Source organism: Leuciscus leuciscus (genome assembly GCF_965113295.1).
Source record: "Leuciscus leuciscus genome assembly, chromosome: 15".
Classification (NCBI taxonomy): Eukaryota; Metazoa; Chordata; class Actinopteri; order Cypriniformes; family Leuciscidae; genus Leuciscus; species Leuciscus leuciscus.
In genome coordinates, this window is record NC_138739.1 from 1,782,501 (window position 1) to 1,802,518 (window position 20,018).

The following is a 20,018-nucleotide window of genomic DNA, read 5'->3' on the forward strand; positions in this document are numbered from 1 at the left end:
GGATTTAACTGCAGGGTGAGTAGATTACATTTCTCTGATCAGTAAACTGACCTGTCAACACTCAGCTGAGGTAAACACAGCAATAACTGAATAACAAATGATAAACATGTTTGTGTTTTAGGTGTTTTAAAAACTCGGTTCTCAGGGATAACTTCACTGAGTCGCATTCACATAAACCATAAATATTACAGTAAAATATTCAAGTATTTGTGTTGAGTATGTGTCAGTGTTCAGGGAATGTTCATCATTAGGCAGAAATATATTCACCTCATATAAAAAAAAGTCTAGAATTTTTTGTTTTTTTTGCATTACAGTAAAGAATTATGATAATAAAATGTGATGAATTGTTATAATAATAGTGTCGTAAATATAACAAATCTTGGTCCTAAAATAGGCTTCATTAAGCAAAATACCATTGATATACTTTTGTTTTTGGGGTAAATATTACTCTGACATTTCCAGACATGTTTCATGACATTCAACCTTTCAGTATTCTGTAAAAAAAAAAAAAAAAACTCACAATATCTCTAAAAGCCCGTTCACACCAAGAACGATAAACATAATTTAAATCGCTTTATTTATTATAAGCGCTGCAGTTTTGTCGTCTGTCGCTTTAAATGCTCGAGCTCTTTAAGCAGGATGGATTCTGATTGGCTGTCAATGTTTTTATCGTTCATCAGCTAAAAAAAAAAAAAAGTTCCTGTGTGCATTATCGTTATAGGCGTTTTCTCTCTGCTATTCTTTCTGTTATAGTTATCGTCCTTGGTGTAAACAAGCCTTACAAGTTTAGTTCACCAAAATATGAAAATTAGTCCGTGATTTACTCTCCCTCAACTCATCCTGGGTGTGTATGACACTCTTCTGTCAGACGAACACAATCAGAGTTATATTAAAAACAGTGATTAATCGTTTAGATTGTGATTAATCACCTCCAAAATAAAAGTTTGTTTACATATTATATGTGTGTGTACTGTGTATAATTATTTTGTATATATAAATACACACACATGCATGTATAGCCTCTATATATATATATTTATACATAATTTATATTATGTATAACTATTTGATATATTAATAAATACAAATTCTTAAACACATGCAAGTGTGTGCATTTATATATACAAAATAATTATAAACAGTACACACACATACAGTATATCATGTAAACACAAACTTTTATTATGGATGTGATTAATCGTTGCCCAGCAGAAATTAAAAAATATCCTGGCTCTTCAAAACGTTATAACGTTGCCTGAGATTTTGAAGCCCAAAAAAGTGCATGCGTATATCCATCATAAAAGTAATCCATACGGCTCCAGGGGTTAATAAAGGCCTACTGCGTTTCTGTAAGACGTAAGCCAGTTATTGTAGTTTATAAAGTAAATTAAGGGATAATTGTAATGTTTGTGTGAACTCTTGAGTAACTCAGCTGATCTATCCTGAGGAGCAGCCGCTGTGCAGATGTTGATGTGGCTCATGTTAGCGAGGGCGTTCTGCGGCGGATCTCGTGCTGTAGCTGCTCCTTCAGCGTGGACACCTGCTCCTCCAGACCCCTGACACGCTGGCGGTGCGCTCTCTCTCGCGCGGCTAGCGTTCGCTCCGCCTCTCTAAGACTGACGCGGAGTCTCTCGTCCTCGCGCGCGCGGGCCGCCTGCTCGCTAGTGCTCTGACTCTGCTCCAGCTCGGCCAGCTGAGCCTGAAACACACACACACACGCATCAAACACCACACACACACACCTCACACGGTCCACAACTGAACACCCACTGTAACCATAGCAACAGCGGAAACCATAGCAACCCCTAACACCGTGACGAGTGCGTTTCTACAAAGCGCAAAACACACAAACATAACCTGTTCTTACTCACCAGACACAGCGCAATCTTCAGTTTCACGCCACACAACTCTCCCTTACAAGCACAGCCATGAAAACATCACACACACACACACACACACACACACACACACACACACACACACCATTAATAGGCTTCAGACTGCATCTGAATCATCGCATTTAGCAACCCTGATCGTCTCGTTCACACGACCAATAGTATTACTAGTCTGGTGGAGTTCTCCGATACAAAACACAAATCTGACTTAGTTTTAAGCCAAATGAAACAGGAGAAACAACGATCCAGTTAGACGGCATTTCAACATTCACCGTGGATTTAAGGCCCGTAAGGACGATAACTATAAAGATAAAGATAACGATAAAGATTTAGTTCTAAAAATCCTTCTAAATGTCAAGTCAAGTCAAGTCAATGTAAAGAGTTCACACCACAACTATAATGATAACAGCACAGAGAAACCATGATGTTGGAATCACTTTCAGAAGCTGTCCAGCTGATGACCGATAAAAACATTGACAGCCAATCAGAATCCATCCTGCTTTAATATAGTTATCATCTGCTGGTGTGAACGCTAATATAGTTATCGTCTGCTGGTGTGAACACTAATATAGTTATCGTTATAGTTATCGTCCGCTGGTGTGGACACTAATATAGTTATCGTTATAGTTATCGTCCGCTGGTGTGGACACTAATATAGTTATCGTCCGCTGGTGTGAACACTAATATAGTTATCGTTATAGTTATCGTCCGCTGGTGTGAACACTAATATAGTTATCGTTATAGTTATCGTCCGCTGGTGTGGACACTAATATAGTTATCGTTATAGTTATCGTCAGCTGGTGTGGACACTAATATAGTTATCGTTATAGTTATTGTCCGCTGGTGTGGACACTAATATAGTTATCGTTATAGTTATCGTCCGCTGGTGTGGACACTAATATAGTTATCGTTATAGTTATCGTCCGCTGATGTGAACGCTAATATAGTTATCGTTATAGTTATCGTCCGCTGGTAAGGATGCTAATATAGTTATTGTTATAGTTATCGTCCGCTGGTGTGAACACTAATATAGTTATCGTTATAGTTATCGTCCGCTGGTGTGGACACTAATATAGTTATCGTTATAGTTATCGTCCACTGATGTGGACACTAATATAGTTATCGTTATAGTTATCGTCCGCTGGTGTGGACACTAATATAGTTATCGTTATAGTTATCGTCCGCTGGTGTGAACGCTAATATAGTTATCGTTATAGTTATCGTCCGCTGGTGTGGATGCTAATATAGTTATTGTTATAGTTATCGTCCGCTGGTGTGAACACTAATATAGTTATCATTATAGTTATCGTCCGCTGGTGTGGATACTAATATAGTTATAGTTATCGTCCGCTGGTGTGGACACTAATATAGTTATCGCTATAGTTATCGTCCGCTGGTGTGGACACTAATATAGTTATCGTTATAGTTATCGTGCGCTGGTGTGAACACTAATATAGTTATCGTTATAGTTATCGTCCGCTGGTGTGGACACTAATATAGTTATCGTTATAGTTATCGTCCACTGGTGTGAACACTAATATAGTTATCGTTATAGTTATCGTCCGCTGGTGTGAACACTAATATAGTTATCGTTATAGTTATCGTCCGCTGGTGTGGACACTAATATAGTTATCGTTATAGTTATCGTCCGCTGGTGTGGACACTAATATAGTTATCGTTATAGTTATCGTCCACTGGTGTGAACACTAATATAGTTATCGTTATAGTTATCGTCCGCTGGTGTGGACACTAATATAGTTATCGTTATAGTTATCGTCCGCTGGTGTGAACACTAATATAGTTATCGTTATAGTTATCGTCCACTGGTGTGAACACTAATATAGTTATCGTTATAGTTATCGTCCGCTAGTGTGAACACTAATATAGTTATCGTTATAGTTATCGTCCGCTGGTGTGGACACTAATATAGTTATCGTTATAGTTATCGTCCGCTGGTGTGGACACTAATATAGTTATCGTTATAGTTATCGTCCGCTGGTGTGAACACTAATATAGTTATCGTTATAGTTATCGTCCGCTGGTGTGGACACTAATATAGTTATCGTTATAGTTATCGTCAGCTGGTGTGGACACTAATATAGTTATCGTTATAGTTATCGTCCGCTGGTGTGGACACTAACATAGTTATCGTTATAGTTATCGTCCGCTGGTGTGGACACTAATATAGTTATCGTTATAGTTATCGTCCGCTGGTGTGAACGCTAATATAGTTATCGTTATAGTTATCGTCCGCTGGTGTGGATGCTAATATAGTTATTGTTATAGTTATCGTCCGCTGGTGTGAACACTAATATAGTTATCGTTATAGTTATCGTCCGCTGGTGTGAACGCAAATATAGTTATCGTTATAGTCCGCTGGTGTGGATGCTAATATAGTTATTGTTATAGTTATCGTCCGCTGGTGTGAACACTAATATAGTTATCGTTATAGTTATCGTCCGCTGGTGTGGACACTAATATAGTTATCGTTATAGTTATCATCCGCTGGTGTGAACAAGCCGTTACTGTAGTAACCATGGTATCGTGGCAGAAATGTGGGATATTTATATAGAATTTTATTATATTATTAACAAAGACATGCATTTAAGGAGGAAAGGAAAATAATTACAGTATTTTGATTGTTAAAGGGATACTCCTCTTTAAAATGAAAATTCTGTCATCATATACTCACCCTCATGTTGTTTCAATCCTTTATGAATTTCTTTCTTCTGCTGAACAGAAAGGAAGATATTTAGAAGAATATCAGTAACCAGACAGTTTCTGGTACCATTGACTACCATAGTATATTTTTTTCCTACTATGGAAGTCAATGAGACCAGAAACTGATATTCTTCTAAATATCTTCCTTTCTGTTCAGCAGAAGAAAGAAATTCATAAAGGATTGAAACAACATGAGGGTGAGTATATGATGACAGAATTTTCATTTTAACCCTCTGGGCTTCTTCGTCCGAAAATGCATTACATCCAAAATACATTTATCCCCTAGAGAGGGATTACTCAGCACTCGTCAGGAGTTAATAAATGTAATTAGATGCATTAAAAAGCTGAGATCCTAAGCTTTAAAATGATATACAATTTGTGTTGTTCCATTCAGTGGTTGCTTAGTAATTCATGTTTTTCTTTCCGAATGGGAATAAAAAAAAGTAAAAAATAAATAAATAAATAAAAAGCTATAGGCCGCCTATAGGCGGTTATAGGACATGACACATATTTATATATTTTGAAGCCACTAGATGGCGCTCTTCTCACTTGAAATTTAAAATTTTTTATGCCTGCACTCTATTTTGATGTGAAATGTTGCATTTATTAAATAAAAAAAATAAAAAAAATAAAAAAATTATTCTCATGGAAAAAATTGCTCATAAAAATTATATAATTAATGCAAAGTATCATAAAAAACTCAAAAAATTCTAAATAATAATCAGAAATTATTATAGAACAAAAATATATTTGATTGGTTATCCTGGGAAAAAATTAAGTAAAATTTTAAGGCTTCGTCCGTTTTTGACCGGGAGGAAGCTAAGTGTGACCCATTTACGAAGAAGCCCAGAGGGTTAAAGTGGAGTATCCCTTTAAGCTTTAGTGGTTTTTGTGCATTTGCATTCATACCAAATGCTTTCATAAAAAATACCATAGAATCCATATAGTTAATGTTTACCATGTTAATGAGATGCCATGTGTGGTTTTACCAGTGGTAATCGTAATGTAAATTTTAATAAGAGTAGAGTTCTAACTCAGTCATAATATTAACATTTGATTCTATAAAAATTAGGTTTTCACAGATGTCACTGCTTTTGCTAATGAAAATAACTTTACATCAACCCAAGCTACTGTCAAATGTGCATTTCTGATAGACAAAACATGTCATATTAAAAATATGAATAATAATAGATGTTTTGGTGCTGTTTGTAATGTAAAGGCGTACCTGCAGCATCACGATCTGTTTCTGCGCGTCCTGCAGCTCCTGCTCGACGGTGTTGAGCGAACGATCCAGACGGCCTTTCTCCGCACACAAGCGCATGCTACTCTCCTCCGTCTTCAGCTTCTGACGCTCCACCTGACCAATCAGAACATCACAATCACAATCATCATCCGTCCTTCGGATGAGACGTTAAAGGTGCAGTCTGTAAGAATGACAACTAGTGGTGGGAATAGGTACTGCAGTCCAAATTCTAAATATGGGAGATCGTGGTTTCTCCCGCCTCCTCAGACTCAACGCTCACGCAACAGGAACGAGCGCAATGGACAATGAGAAATGTGTGTGTGTGTGAGTCCCTCTCGTCACCTTCTCCAGTGAGTGTGAGTGTGTGTGTGTGTGAGTGTGTCCCTCCCGTCACCTTCTCCAGTGAGTGTGTGTGTGTGTGTGTGTGTGTGTGTGTGTGTGTGTCCCTCCCGTCACCTTCTCCAGAGTGCTCCTCAGCGCAGTCTTGTCCTTCTCGAGGCGCACCGCCTGTCTCTCGGACTCTCTCCTCTCGGTCTCCAGTAAGGCCACGGCTCTCTGGAGGCTGCGCAGACGCTCCTCTGCAGACGCTCGCTCCGCCTGCGCAGACTGAAGCGCTCGCTGGGCCTCGGCCAGGCTGTCGGTCCTCTGGCGCAGAGCCTGCGGGAGCGTTCACCGTCTCGTTAAAACAGTCCATCTCAGACCTATAACTCTCTGCGTTCACACTGGCGCTGCAGTCAAACTGAAGTCAGACCTCATCTGTCCATTGGTCGATACACCCAGGACGATAACGATAAAGATATAGTTCTAAAAATCGTTCTCAGTATTAAAGAATAGCAGAGTTCACACCACAGCTATGACGACATAGAGGAATTATATCGTTGGGATCACTTTCGGGACAATTTTTTAGGGATGCACCGATTGGGAAATTCTGGGCCGATACCGATACCGATGTTTAACATAACAACTTGGCCGATGGCCGATGCCGATGCCGATGTTTTTTCTTTTTGTTATTTATTCCTTCTTTTGTGCCACGGAAACATACAAGTCTTTCGGCTCTTGATCACACTATCCTAGAATGAGCACAAATTCAATCAGACCAATTTATGAAACAAAAAAAACCTTTAATGTCACTTTCTGGTTGACAGTTATAACCTTATTTATAAGTTATTTTTCAGTTGTTATGAAGAGCAATATGAGAGAGAAATTTGGTAATCATTGTCTGACCCAACAAAAAAAACATTATAATATTCATTTTATTTTTCGTGTTCGCATTTATGAGGGAAAAAACACGGGTGAATGTTCATACCAAAATATTACATTTTAAGCGCGCACGCGCTCTTCTGCGAGAGAGAGAGAGAGAGAGAGAGAGAGAGCCCCGACCGCGCGCGCGCTCTCACTCACTATTCAGAGCGGTCAAGCTTCCTCGTACTTTTTGACAAGAGTCCTTGACAGGGAGGCCAGAGTTTCTTTGCAGCTCAAGTCGGCGGCGGTGTGTACAGTTAACGCTCTATCTGTTGACGGCGCTGAGGGAAAAGCTTCCCCCACTGGAAGAAGCAGTCGCCGCCCATTTGTGTCCTCCTGCTCACCCATCAAAGCCGTGCAGAACGTCTTCAGCACTCGCGGATCGTGCATACTCCGCCGCTTCTTCTGCTACACACCATATGGTCGTTCTTTTCTCGAGAAAAGGAGTTTTCTCATAGAAAATAAATAAATAAATGCGTCATTGTACCCAGCACTTCTGAAAATGCACTTCCGAATGCGTCTCTGTCCCCAGCATATCAAACCAAACTGACGCCCATGTGACATCGGCGAATGTCATTTTTATTTCCCGATGGCCGATGGCAGTTAACGAGGCAAATATCGGCCGTTACCGATGTTCAGCCGATGCATCGGTGCATCCCTACAATTTTTCTTTCCAGCTGTTGAACGATAAAACACTGACAGCCAATCAGAATCCACTCAAATTTAAGGGATCGCGCATCTAAAATGGCAGCTAATCGGCGAGGTCCAGAAAAATCCAGCACTGTTTGACAGTCAAGCCCCTTCTCAAGAACATGGATATGCAGAACAATCGTTCAGACCCTCTGAGTAATCACCAGTAGCACCTCAGGTGTCAGCGCTTGCTTCCACAACACTGTCCTGCTTCCTTTCAAGCTGCGGTGAAAAAGACTATGGGCCCTTTTTAACGATCTAAGCTCATGGTCTAAAGCGCACAGCGCGAGTGCTCTTAGGGCGTCCGAATCCACTTCTGCTAGTTTAACGACGGGAAAAATGGTCGGCGCTCCCGGCGCATGGTCTAAAAGGGTTGTCTCTATTCTCTATTTTGGGATTTACGTGCGTTAAACCAATCAGAGTCTCATCTCCCATTCCCTTTAAATGCCAGGTGCGCTCCCCCATGGCGGATCCGCTATTTACATGGAGGAATCTGATAGTGGAAAGACCAAACGCGTCTCCAGAGCGCAGACGGAACTGCTCGTGCGCGAGGTCAAAGTGCGCTAGCACACCATCTACGGGACAAGCCGGATTCACCATATCTTTATGGACACAGTAATAATCTTTTACAATGTAATCCTTTTAGTTTAAATATTTGGCATGTTTGTGTGCGGCTGTGTGTCCCTGTGTGTGTAATAAGCAGAGTGTGTGTGTAATAAGCAGAGTGTGTGTGTAATAAGCAGATGGTACATGCGTTGTGGACCCACTTATAGGCACACATTACTAACGCGCTCTTTAAATAGCAAAACAAATATTGTGCCGTTGACTTTAGAGCAGGGTTCAGTTGGTCTATTTAAACAACGTGGCGTTGCGCTTGGCGCTGCATTGCACCGGTGTTGTTTTTATTCCACTATATTTGACATTTATTTGAAGGATAACCCCTTGAGATGCATCATCTCGTTTTCGAGGGGGTCCTTAAAACAAACACAAATACAGACAACAGGTTACATTGTATAACACATAATACTTCACATTCATACCAACATTTAGCTCTCCATATCTCCTCACAAAGCAGCCCTCTAAGTACATTAAAACAGAAAGTATACAGTCATCACATATAACATGCAGGTTCAGTACCATTCAGTATAATGAAAATCACATGTTTGAAAGTGGGTATAATCAAAAGCAAAAACATGTATTCTGCAAATGATCATGTAGTAATGGCCTAAAAAGATTAAACGAAGTAATGGATCTGATTACACTTGGTAAACTGTTCCAATCTGATGGAGCTTTAAATTGGAATGCCCGACGACCAACTTCTTTATTAATTTTGGGAACATAAAAAAATAATTGATCAGTGTGCCTTAAATTATATGAAGAGCGAAATGGAGTTAGATATTGTTTTAGATACAAAGGATAATTTAAGTAATAACATTTCAAAATAAACTGAAGCCAATGAAAATGCCTTCTTGAAATTAAAGATAACCATTTTAATAATTCATACATTTGGCAGTGGTGCGTTTTGTATGGACATCTCAATACAAATCTGCAAAGACTATTATAAATAACATTAAGAGGACGGAGATTTGTATCAGAGGTGTTCTGGTAGATTATATCGGCATAGTCAAGGATTGGAAGTATTAACTGAGTAATAATTCTTTTTCTAACCTGAAGAGTAAAACAATTAATAGAGGAATAAAGTATTCTAAGTCGATATGATATTTTTTTAATAACTGAGTCAATATGTGATCTAAATGACAATTGAGAATCAAGCTGAAGACCTAAATATTTAAACTCATCAACTTTTAACACTGAAGTTCCGTCTATAAAATGAATGGAGAAGTCAGTTGGTGGTGAGATTTGTTTTGTATTAAACAACATATAATAAGACTTCTTTTTGTTTAACAGAAGTTTATTATAAGTAAACCAGTTTTGAACTACGTCAAAATCAGACTGCAGTGATCGCTGAATATAAGAAATATCAGAGCTAGAAAAACAAATTACAGTATCATCCGCATATAACTGAATTTGACAATTAGAACAAACCTGTGGAAGATTATTTATAAAAATAGAAAACAATAGTGGTCCAAGAGATGAGCCCTGAGGTACTCCTCTATCAATAGTTTTAAAATCCGAGCAACTTCCCCGATACAAAACACATTGTTGTCTATGGTGTAAGTATGAATTAAACCAAAGTAAAGAAGATCTTGAAAGGCCAATATCATACAATTTATCTAAAAGAAGATAATGATCAACTAAATCAAAAGCTTTGGTTAAATCAATAAATATGGCACCAGTTAATTTATTAGAATCGAAAGAAGATGTAATATCATTGGTCATTTTTAGAAGAACGCTTGTTGTAGAAAAATTTGGTCGGAAGCCGGACTGAAAAGGAGATATAATATTGGAGTCATTAAAATACTTTGATAATTGATTGAAAATGATTTTTTCAAATATTTTCACCACGCTATTAATTATTGAGATTGGTCTATAATTATTAATGTCATGTTGATCACCGTTTTTATACAATGGAGTAACTCTGGTACGTTTCCAAGATAATGGAGTAGTGCATGTTGTCAGTGATAAATTAAATAAATCAGACAACGGGTACACCAGGACATATGAGGCCATTTTCAGATCTGGGCCTGCGCTGCTATCTGAGTCTAAACTGTTGATAACCTGCTGAACTTCTACAGGACTGATGAGTCTAAAGGAGAAGGAGTTTTCACAAATATGATTAGGAGGATTAAAATTAGAATTGAAATCAGAAGAATCAGAGGGTATAGGACTACCTTTGGTAAAGTATTGATTAAATGCATTGGCAATTTCAAAGGAATCATCAACAATAACTATATTGACTCCGTAAGCTAAATTCACTGTTAGATTATTAGCGCGACTACGCTAACTTCACTCGAAACACAGCATGCTGAGGACCTCTGCTGGTTAAAGCCTGTAAGTGCAGCAAAAACATGTTCAATGACGTCATACACACTTTGACCGTTAACAGACCGCTATCGTTCGTTGGTGTGGACGCACATATAGTTATCGCTATAGTTCTTGGTGTGAACGGCCCTTAAGACCACTTTTCATTCACACTGACGTTTTCAAACCGATGTAACTAGTTAATGAGTTGCAATTTCATATGCTTTTGTACTGTTTGATTACCATAAAACATAAAATAGCTGCAATTTTTGCCATCGGAATGCATGTTTTTTTTAATTTTTATATATTATAATAACATTAATTGTAATATTACTTAATTTTCTTAATAAAAAACACTAGAATATTATTACAATAGTAAAATAGTTGACAGACTTCACTTTTGACAGCATTTTAAGCTTTAACCATTTTAACTTTCATGATTTAATCTTTATTTACTCAAATAAACAAATAAATGATAAATGATAATGATAAAATAGCATGAAGCTGTTCTCATCGCACGTCTGAGATGATGTCAGTTAAGTTAGGCTTTATGAAACGTGTTATTGCGTCCCACACCGCTGCTCTTCCCTGACGTCTACGACTCTTGCGCTCGCGTCTCACGCCTGCTCCGCCGCCATCATACAAGATCAAATACGTTCTTTTAAAAACCATCACATTTTTTCCAAATAACATGCGTTGTGTTTGTGCACTGACACTGAAAGCTTACAGTCAAACCAAACATTATTCAGACACCAGATATCATCTGTGATAGTGTTTCACTAGTGTGATCAGGACACTATAGGTCATTAATGTAAGTGAGGAGAGCAGAATAAAGTAAACTGTGACATATTATACCCAGTAACTCTTCATACAGGGACTACCAGTAAAACTTTGGGACCAAAACTGATTGGGACACTTTGAGCTGGTCATGTTTTGCTGAAGTGTTTTGTCTTTAATTGCTAATGCTCTTTTTACACACAGACTGAACAAAATGAAGCATTGCTTGGTGATTGGTTGAGCTAAACTGGTATTATCTAATTGTGTAGTTAAATTTAACAGCTGACAGATATTCAAAATAATTCATGTGTGAGACAGTCTAACAGAAGGACGGACAAAACCAGTCAAATATCAACTGAGTTCTGCTCATATTTTATTACCATTTTCAGATCTATATTTTGAACCATTTTCCAGTGTAAAGACCCTTTTCTACACTATTGTGCGGCTGCATAAGCAGTGATGATGTGAGAGATGTTGAAGGTGTGTGAAATGCCGGGTCACCTCCTGTGTGCTGTGCAGCTCGGCCTCCAGCTCGGCTCGGATCGTCTGACTCCGGCTCAGCTCCGCCTGCAGTGTGTGCACGCGCTCCGTGAGGACGCCGACGCTCCGCTTCCCGTCCGACAGCGACGCCCGCAGGCCGTCCACGCGCTCCTGAACACACACCAGCAGGCCATCGCTCAGAACACACACCAACAGGCCATCGCTCGGGTTAGCCATTTCCATTCCTATTTACAGTCTGCTTATTGACTCCAATTAAAATTTGATTAAGTATGCGACTCCAGAATTGGACTAGATGTTCGATTGCCAGGCCTGGCCGTGACACACACGACTCTCTCACCTGCATTTGCCTGCGCTCGCCCTCGGCCTGGCCCAGAGTCTTCTGCAGTGCGGTCAGACGCCCCTGGGTGGCGCTGTGGGCAGCGGAGGACTCCTGCAGACTCTGGGAGAGAGCCAGCGCTCGCTCTCTCTGAGCGCTCTCTCCGTCCTGAGCTTTCGCCAGCAGCGCCGTCAGCCGGTCCACCTCCCGCTGAAGACTGGCCACGCGAGACTCGCCCTCTGACACCTGAGACAACAGCGTTAACTTCGCAGATTTTCACTTTTAATTAAAGTTTGTCATGTGATTCACCTCAGAGCTGGTGGTTTGGTTCATGCCTTGTAACACTTTGGTGCTCTTCGTGCGTCAGTCAAAAATGAACGAAATGTATTTATTTCAATGAAATAAATACTGTATTTTAGTTCGATAATGTTTTTTATTTTTAGGGCATTTGTGGTGCTAAATTATATTTACGCTGTATTTATAATCCATTTATTCACTTTTTGAGCACTGATGCTGGACTGTGACGCTGTTTTCTTCTGGAAACATCTTTTCTTTCTTCTGTTATCTCTGAAAATTTAATTTCCAACTTAAACTGTCGTAAATCTTAAGTTTTATCTTTTTTTCAAAGACGACACTTGGCGGAATATTGCGGAAGTGAAAAAAAGTTTTAAAAAGAGAAAAAGTTACAGAATTTTATGTTTATTGTTATGAAAAACACTATGTTAAATTTTTTTATGAAATATATATATTTTCAAAAACATGTTTTACACTAAAACTGTGAGAAAATCTCTAAACAAGTTGTGTTTAAAATATCTGATATCTAAAAAAATTTGCTTTTGTTTGGGCGCAGTACCAAACGCTTCCACTAGAGGAAATTCGTCTCCCATTACTTTCCAATGCGTCATTTCTGACCGCAAGGAGGACAAGAGTGACTATTTATTCAGGACCATTAAACCTGTTTGAATCACGTCCATGATTTTTTTTATGTGTTCACACAACAAGTTTAGTACCATTCCGATGAAGAAAAACAAACGCAAATTTTTTCAGTCAAAAATGCCCGAAGAGCCCCAGAGGCTACAGGAAAAACCCTCCCAGGAGGCATCACTGCTAAACCAGCGGGCGGCACTGAGTTCGGCACCTGTTTGGCGGCGCTCTCGTGCCGGTCGTGAGCCGTCTGGATCTCCATCTCTCTCTCCGTCAGACTCAGCCTCAGTCTCTGCAGCTCTCCCTCCAGGCTCCGCCTCCCCAGCTCCACCCGCGTGCCCCGGCCCTCCGCCTCCTCCAGCGCCTCCCGCAGCCGCCGCCGCTCCGCCTCCACCCGCGCCTCGCCCGCGCGCAGCTGACTGCACTGCTCCTGCAGGGGGCGACAGAGTCACTGACAGCCCTTCCTGAACACGCTATCTTACAGCTCGTTTACACTGCAGGTCTTGATGCACAATTCTGATTGGTTGCCTATATCTGATTTTTTGGACCATCTGTTTACACGTTCTTTCAAGTCAAGTCAAGTTTATTTGTATAGCGCTTTTCACAATACAGATTGTATCAAAGCAGCTTCACAGTATTAAATTAAAATAATACAACAAAGTTTGTTTCAAGAGGAATTTATTGATGATAAAATTTAATTAAATATCCCCAAAATATCCCCAACTGAGCAAGCCAAAGGCACTGAGCAAGCCAAAGGTCTTTCAGTTGTGACCCATATCCGATTCATGCGTTTACACCTGACATGCTATCTGAAACGTTGCGCGTGCTTAAAGGGGGTTCTTGCACAGACGGACGAACGTGAAATATGCTAGCTCTGCGATAAATGCTAAGTTCGCTAATGAAAGTGCGTATCTAAAGCACAAATTTAATTTCTCGTGCCATTTATACGCCAAAAATTGTTTTTGTGTGCATGATATGCACTGTAAACCCCTCGGTAGGATTAGGGGTGTGGAGTGTGTGTGTATTACACGCAATAAAGTGCATAACATATGCACACAAAAACTATTTTTGGCATATAAGTGGCACGAGAAATAAAATTTGTGCTTTAGATATGCACTTTCATGAGATCATGGCGGTCTTTAACGAGGAGCAGTGGGTCCGAAACTTTGGTATGTTGTGTCAACGTGTGTCCACATTCCTCTCGTACGACGACCCCATCCGTCTCGACGCGCGGCGGGGCTGCTCTCGTCATTAAACCACGGAGACGTAGATAACGCCTCAGGAAATCCGCACTGGCACATATCTGCTTTATATCTGCTTTATCTCCACATATGAGCGAGGCCTGAACCCGATCTGGAAATGTCATGTCCCTGCCAGTGTAAACGAGGCCTGAGATGGACGGGACCTCTGACCTCCACACGCTTGCGCTCGGCCTCGGCGCTCAGGCACAGTCTCTCCAGCTCCTTGATCCGCTCGTTCAGCGCTCGCCGCTCTCTCTCTCCTCTCCGCAGGGACTCGTCCCGCTCGTGCAGCAGAGCCTGAGCCGACGACAGCTTCACATCCACGCCACGCTTATCTACACACACACACAATCAACAAACCACTCCAGAAATGAGCGGAATCCGACAAAACCTTGACAATCGCGATGAGAAAAACACTTCATAAAGCAAATGTTTATTTGAAAGTTCACGTGTCATTATTACAATGCGCTTTGCATGAGAAGGATGGATGTGTGTTACCCTCCTGGCACTCCTGCAGTGTGTTGTGTAGCTGAGTGAGGCGCTGGTGGGCGGAGTCTCTCTCTGATGTCACTTCCTGTAATTCCCTCTGCAGTGACCCCAGTTGACCCCGCGCCTCGTCCTGCGCACACACAAATCACACGCTCACTTTACAACAACCACGTGTTCTCACTCTGTCCACACGATCACAGCCAATCAGATGTTTGATGTTAATGAGCAGGATTTTAGACCAATGAGATTCTAAAGTGGGCGGAGCCTATAATAAAACTACATCTATAACCATCATTTTAATAATGACATTAACTCTAAGAGAATGGCGAAGTCCACACCACAAGTGTAAGGATAACTACACAGAGGAACAAAGTTTATCATGGTAATAGTTGCAGTTGTGGCAGCATTACTCGGTCTCTCTGAGCCTCACGCAGCTCCAGCAGGAAGTCTCTGAGGCCGCTGCGCAGGGTTTCAGGGTCGAGCTCGGGCAGGGCGACGGGCAGCGGGGCGTCCGTCCTCTCGGGAGACACCGGCCTCAGCATGATGGTGTTATCAGGAGTCACGTGACCTGCCACATCTGGCGGACGGCAGAGAAAGCGTTGAGGTAAAGTAGAACTCAAACACAACTTTCTAGAGGAAGCAAGTCTGACCTTTGGGTGGCGACAGCGAGCAGTGCAGTGGAGACACGCTCCGGTGGCGAGACATCATCCCTGAGCTCAGAGATGAAGGGGAGGAGCCTGCCGGGCTCCGCCCCCTGCTGCTGCTCCGCCCACTGGCCCCGATGCCCAGCGTGCGCGTGAGTGCCGACTGCAGGCTGCTCATCCTGAACTCCAGATCCCTGCGTCCCGCCTCCGCTCGCGATAGCTCCGCCTCCGTCGCGGCCAGACGGCCCTGCGCGTCACTCAACTGCAGCTGCATCTGCGCAGACGCATCCGAGGCCGACTGCGCTCGAACGGAGAGGTTACGTGCCTCGTCCTGAAGCTTCTTCTCACAGCCGCGAGTGTCCTGTAGCTGAGACGCTAACTCTCGCTCGCGACTGCGCCAGCACAACTCGCTCTCGCTCACACGCCTCTGTAGAGAAGACAGCTGGAGACAGCGTTTTAATTTCATTTAAAGGGATAGTTAGAATTAAATTACTTTGCCATTATAAAGCTATAACTGTATGAGATCTCACCTCCTTCTGAAGAGAGTTTCTGCTAGTTTCTGTTTCGGCGAGTCTCTGTTTGAGCGAGATCAGTTCTCTCGCTCGCTCCTCGTCCTTCTGCTCCTCCGTGGATAAACGCGCCTGCAGTTCAGTCGTCTGCTTAGCCGTCTGCTCACGTTCGGCATCCACAACTTTCACCTGACAGCACAGAGTCGTACACGTCAAACCACAGCTCTTCATCCTTACTTTCAACCAACCAGCAGCCTCCCTCTCTCTCTCTCTCTCTCTCTCTCTCTCTCTCAACACTGAGTGATTAAACTGCAGTTCATCCACTGGCCACTAGAGGCTGCAGAAGAGACTCATTACCCATAAACCCCCATGTTAATATACACAACTCTACAGCAGAAACACATGTTTACAGTCTGGTGCAGAAAGTGGTTTTGGTCTATAAAGCTAATGTTGCCCTTCATGACGACTGTGAGGGTCGATCCATTTAAATTATATTAAGCCTTAAAGTTCTGCATAATTAAGGGCGTGGCCACTTGAGTGACAGGTGGATTGCTTCTGATGTCACTACTAGCCGTTTGTCTGCTAGCGTGAGCATCACGTCACCTCAGCTAATCCGCCTCGCTGCACATTTTCCATTTATCCAGGAGTGACGCTGCCAAGATGGCGACGGCCGGCTCCGCCCACTTTGGGCTTCAGAAACACTCCGGGTGATGTCACAGACACTACGAACATACTTTTTCCAGCCTATGCTCTCAGTGCTCAGGAGTTCGCCTCAGTCTGACCTGTCTCCGCAGCTCCTGCAGTTCCCTGCGCGCCTCCAGTCGGGATCTCTCCACCTCACGCAGACGCGAGCGCAGATCTGACACCTCCGTCTGCGCAGACGCCAGACTCTCCTCCAGCACACACGCCTTCTGCTCCTTCTCCTCACACACACGCTTCACGCTGAACACAAAGCACAGTCCCTCCAATCAGCACTGCGGAAAGAACCTCATCTGCATGGTCATTTGCATACTGTTCTAAATAGTAATTTTGACTGAAAATGTTTACATTAGTTCAAAAAAAGATATATTATTCTTCATCGGAATGGAACGAAACTTGGTAAAGGTTTTGGCACTTGCTGTGTGAACACACACACACACAGTCACACACACACACGGACATGATCTGAACAGGTTGAATGGTGCTGTAAACAATAGTCACTCTTGTGCTCCTCGCGGTCAAAAATGACGCATTGGAAACGAATGAGACGAAGTTCCTCTAGTGGAAGGACCGCTCATTTACTGAGATATCAGCCTCACATGTGGAACACAACTTGTTTAGGGATTTGATTTTCTCACAGTTTTAGAGTAAAACATTATATTTTGAAAATATATATTTCATATAAAAATTTTAAATAGTATTTTTGCATATTTTTCATGACAATAAATGTAAAATTCTGTAACTTTTAAAAACATTTTTCACTTCAGCAATAGTTTGATAAGTGTCATCTTTGAAAAGAGATCAAACTTCAGTCTGTCGCTTTAAAGCATCAAGATTGACCAGTTTAAGTTGGAAATGTTCAGGTCTATGCTCAAAAAGTGAATAAATGGATTATAAATGCAGCGTAAATATAATTTAGTACCATAAAATACAAAATATTAAATAAATAAAAAATTATCGAACTAAAATATAGTACATTAATTTCATTGAAATAAAAAATTAATTAGTAATTTTTGAGCGACATGCGGAGAGCAGCAGAGGGTTAAAGTCCTCATCCGTCACCTGATCCTCTCGCTCTCTGCCGTTCTCAGCGCTTCCCTCAGCTGCGTGTTTGATTGGCCGAGAGCGTCCTTCTCCTTGGTGACATCACTAAGAGAGCGCCGCAGCTCCGCCCCCTCTCGCCTAAGCCCCTCCCCTTCTTCCCGTATATGGCACAAACGTTTATCCGCCTCCAGAAGATCTCTCTTGGCACTGTCCCGGCTCTCCTCGCTGGATGACAGCAGCGCGCGACACTCCTCCAACTGCACGAGGGCAAAAACACAATTTAAAGGTGCAGTGTGTAATATTCAGGAGGATCTGTGGACAGAAATGCAATATCATATACATAACTATGTTTTCAGTGGTGTATAAAGACCTTACATAATGAAGCGTTATGTGTTTATTAGCTTAGAATGAGGCGTTTCTCTCTACACACACCGCGGGTCCGCTTACATCCACGTGTCTACGGTGGCCCTGAACGGACAAACGCGTTTCGTCACGATAATGTTCTTCATGATAAGAAGCTTCAGCTAAAGTCAGCGAATAAAACACTGACACAATGATGAACAGGTAACAATAATATTCACAATAACATCGTTTGACTCAATAATAAAGTAAACATAATTTCTTAATCTTTGTAAAGAAACCTCAGTGTTTAACTGGCTACTCTCTGCTGTCTCAGACGACGACATCACTTCCTGTCGGCCACTGTAACTTCTGGTGGGTGCAGTTCACAACCTCACCACTAGATGTCGCTATACATCACACACTGCACCTTTAACAGCAATAACTCATTTAAGTGTGGTGTTTTGCTCCTCTGGTTGAGGCCTCTGACCTCTGCGAGCGCCGTGTCGGCTCGCGTCTGCTGGTCTGCGCAGTTCTCCTGGAGTCTGCGCAGCTCTCGGTCGTGTGCGCTGGCTGCGTCCTGGAGCTTACTGCGCAGCTCCTGCAGTTCTGCGTTCAGAGACGCCACCGCAGCCTAGACACAGAACAACACACTCATTACAGAGACACAACCACAACACTTTAATATTAATCAGTTAAGCCAACCACACATTACCCATGTTTCCATCCAAGTGTTTTAGAGCGAATTTTGAGAAACAACGCTGGACTGAATGCGCATAAAATCTTAAAATACCAAATCGTTATTTGAAGCGCCTGTCGGTAGTTACTTTTAAAAGGTGATTTACTCTATTTTGATCGTAGACATCAGTGTTTATATCCGAACTATAATTAATTTCAACCCAGGGTCCTTTGTGTGTGTGAATGTGTTGTGGAAAAAAACAACAACACTTGCGCAACTTCTGTGCAACAATACACTTAATATACAAACATTTGGAATTGTTGTAATAAATATTAGGAATTTCACTGGTTTGAGTTTATCAGTAAGGTTTTGCCAGTTCTCATAATGAAGATTGTTAATATACATGATAAATATAATAAATCAGGAAACTAGAGAATATAAAATAAACCTTGCATGTGTATATGCCGAAGGTGAAGGTGCGATAATTCTAATCAAAATATCGCGATTATATTTTTGTGATTATTAGTTTAGTCTGAGTGTTATTTTGGAGTAATTCAGATATTATTATAGTTTTATTCATATTTTGAATTAGTTTTAAGTTTTAATTTTAAAGATTTTTGTTTTGTTTTTTGAAATGTCTCTGTAGTTTTTTTTTATACATTTTTGTTTTGTTTTGTTTTGTTTTGTTTTGTTGTTTTAGTTATTTAAGTGCACAAAGTTAAACTGAATAAAAATGACAGATCTTGCCTGGTCAACCAGCTGAAAAAATAAGTTTTGTTTTAAATATTTTATTTTATTTCAGTTTATTTTATTTAAAGCAAAAATAATGTCGGTAACACTTTACATTAAGGTTTCATTAGTTAACATGCACTAAGAATGAACCATACTTGTACAGCCTTTATTAATGCTACGCTACCGCTAACCCGGACGTCGAGGTCACTTCCGTGATTTGGGAAAACCCCGTAAAAGAACTCACGAGTGTGAGGGGAAAGCTAGTGAATTTAACACTCCGTAGAAATAATTTTTTTTCCCGAAGTGTTGACAGCTTAGTGTTCACTAATAACTGTTATAAACTGGTACTAGCAACAAAATATTAGTGCATTGAACTGGGCGTCGTTACACTACATCCTTATGCATCGCTTT

General features: G+C 41.2%; 1 protein-coding gene across 1 annotated transcript in view; it reads right to left on the reverse strand.

Moving 5' to 3' along the window:
- The window catches only part of crocc (ciliary rootlet coiled-coil, rootletin), a 47,670-nt gene that overhangs the window by 477 nt on the left and 27,175 nt on the right, over positions 1 to 20,018 (reverse strand). Inside the window, exons 22-35 of the mRNA XM_082138694.1 lie at positions 18,687 to 18,830; positions 17,876 to 18,114; positions 16,897 to 17,056; positions 16,136 to 16,303; positions 15,612 to 16,047; positions 15,372 to 15,538; positions 14,971 to 15,091; positions 14,644 to 14,807; positions 13,446 to 13,661; positions 12,329 to 12,553; positions 11,992 to 12,141; positions 6,316 to 6,516; positions 5,842 to 5,973; positions 1 to 1,699 (exon numbers count right to left, since the gene is read on the reverse strand). The exon at positions 1 to 1,699 is cut by the window's left edge and continues 477 nt beyond it. Of these exons, the coding sequence (XP_081994820.1) occupies positions 1,478 to 1,699; positions 5,842 to 5,973; positions 6,316 to 6,516; positions 11,992 to 12,141; positions 12,329 to 12,553; positions 13,446 to 13,661; positions 14,644 to 14,807; positions 14,971 to 15,091; positions 15,372 to 15,538; positions 15,612 to 16,047; positions 16,136 to 16,303; positions 16,897 to 17,056; positions 17,876 to 18,114; positions 18,687 to 18,830 (2,745 nt within the window). The 3' untranslated portion in view covers positions 1 to 1,477. The remainder of the gene's footprint in view (positions 1,700 to 5,841; positions 5,974 to 6,315; positions 6,517 to 11,991; positions 12,142 to 12,328; positions 12,554 to 13,445; positions 13,662 to 14,643; positions 14,808 to 14,970; positions 15,092 to 15,371; positions 15,539 to 15,611; positions 16,048 to 16,135; positions 16,304 to 16,896; positions 17,057 to 17,875; positions 18,115 to 18,686; positions 18,831 to 20,018) is intronic.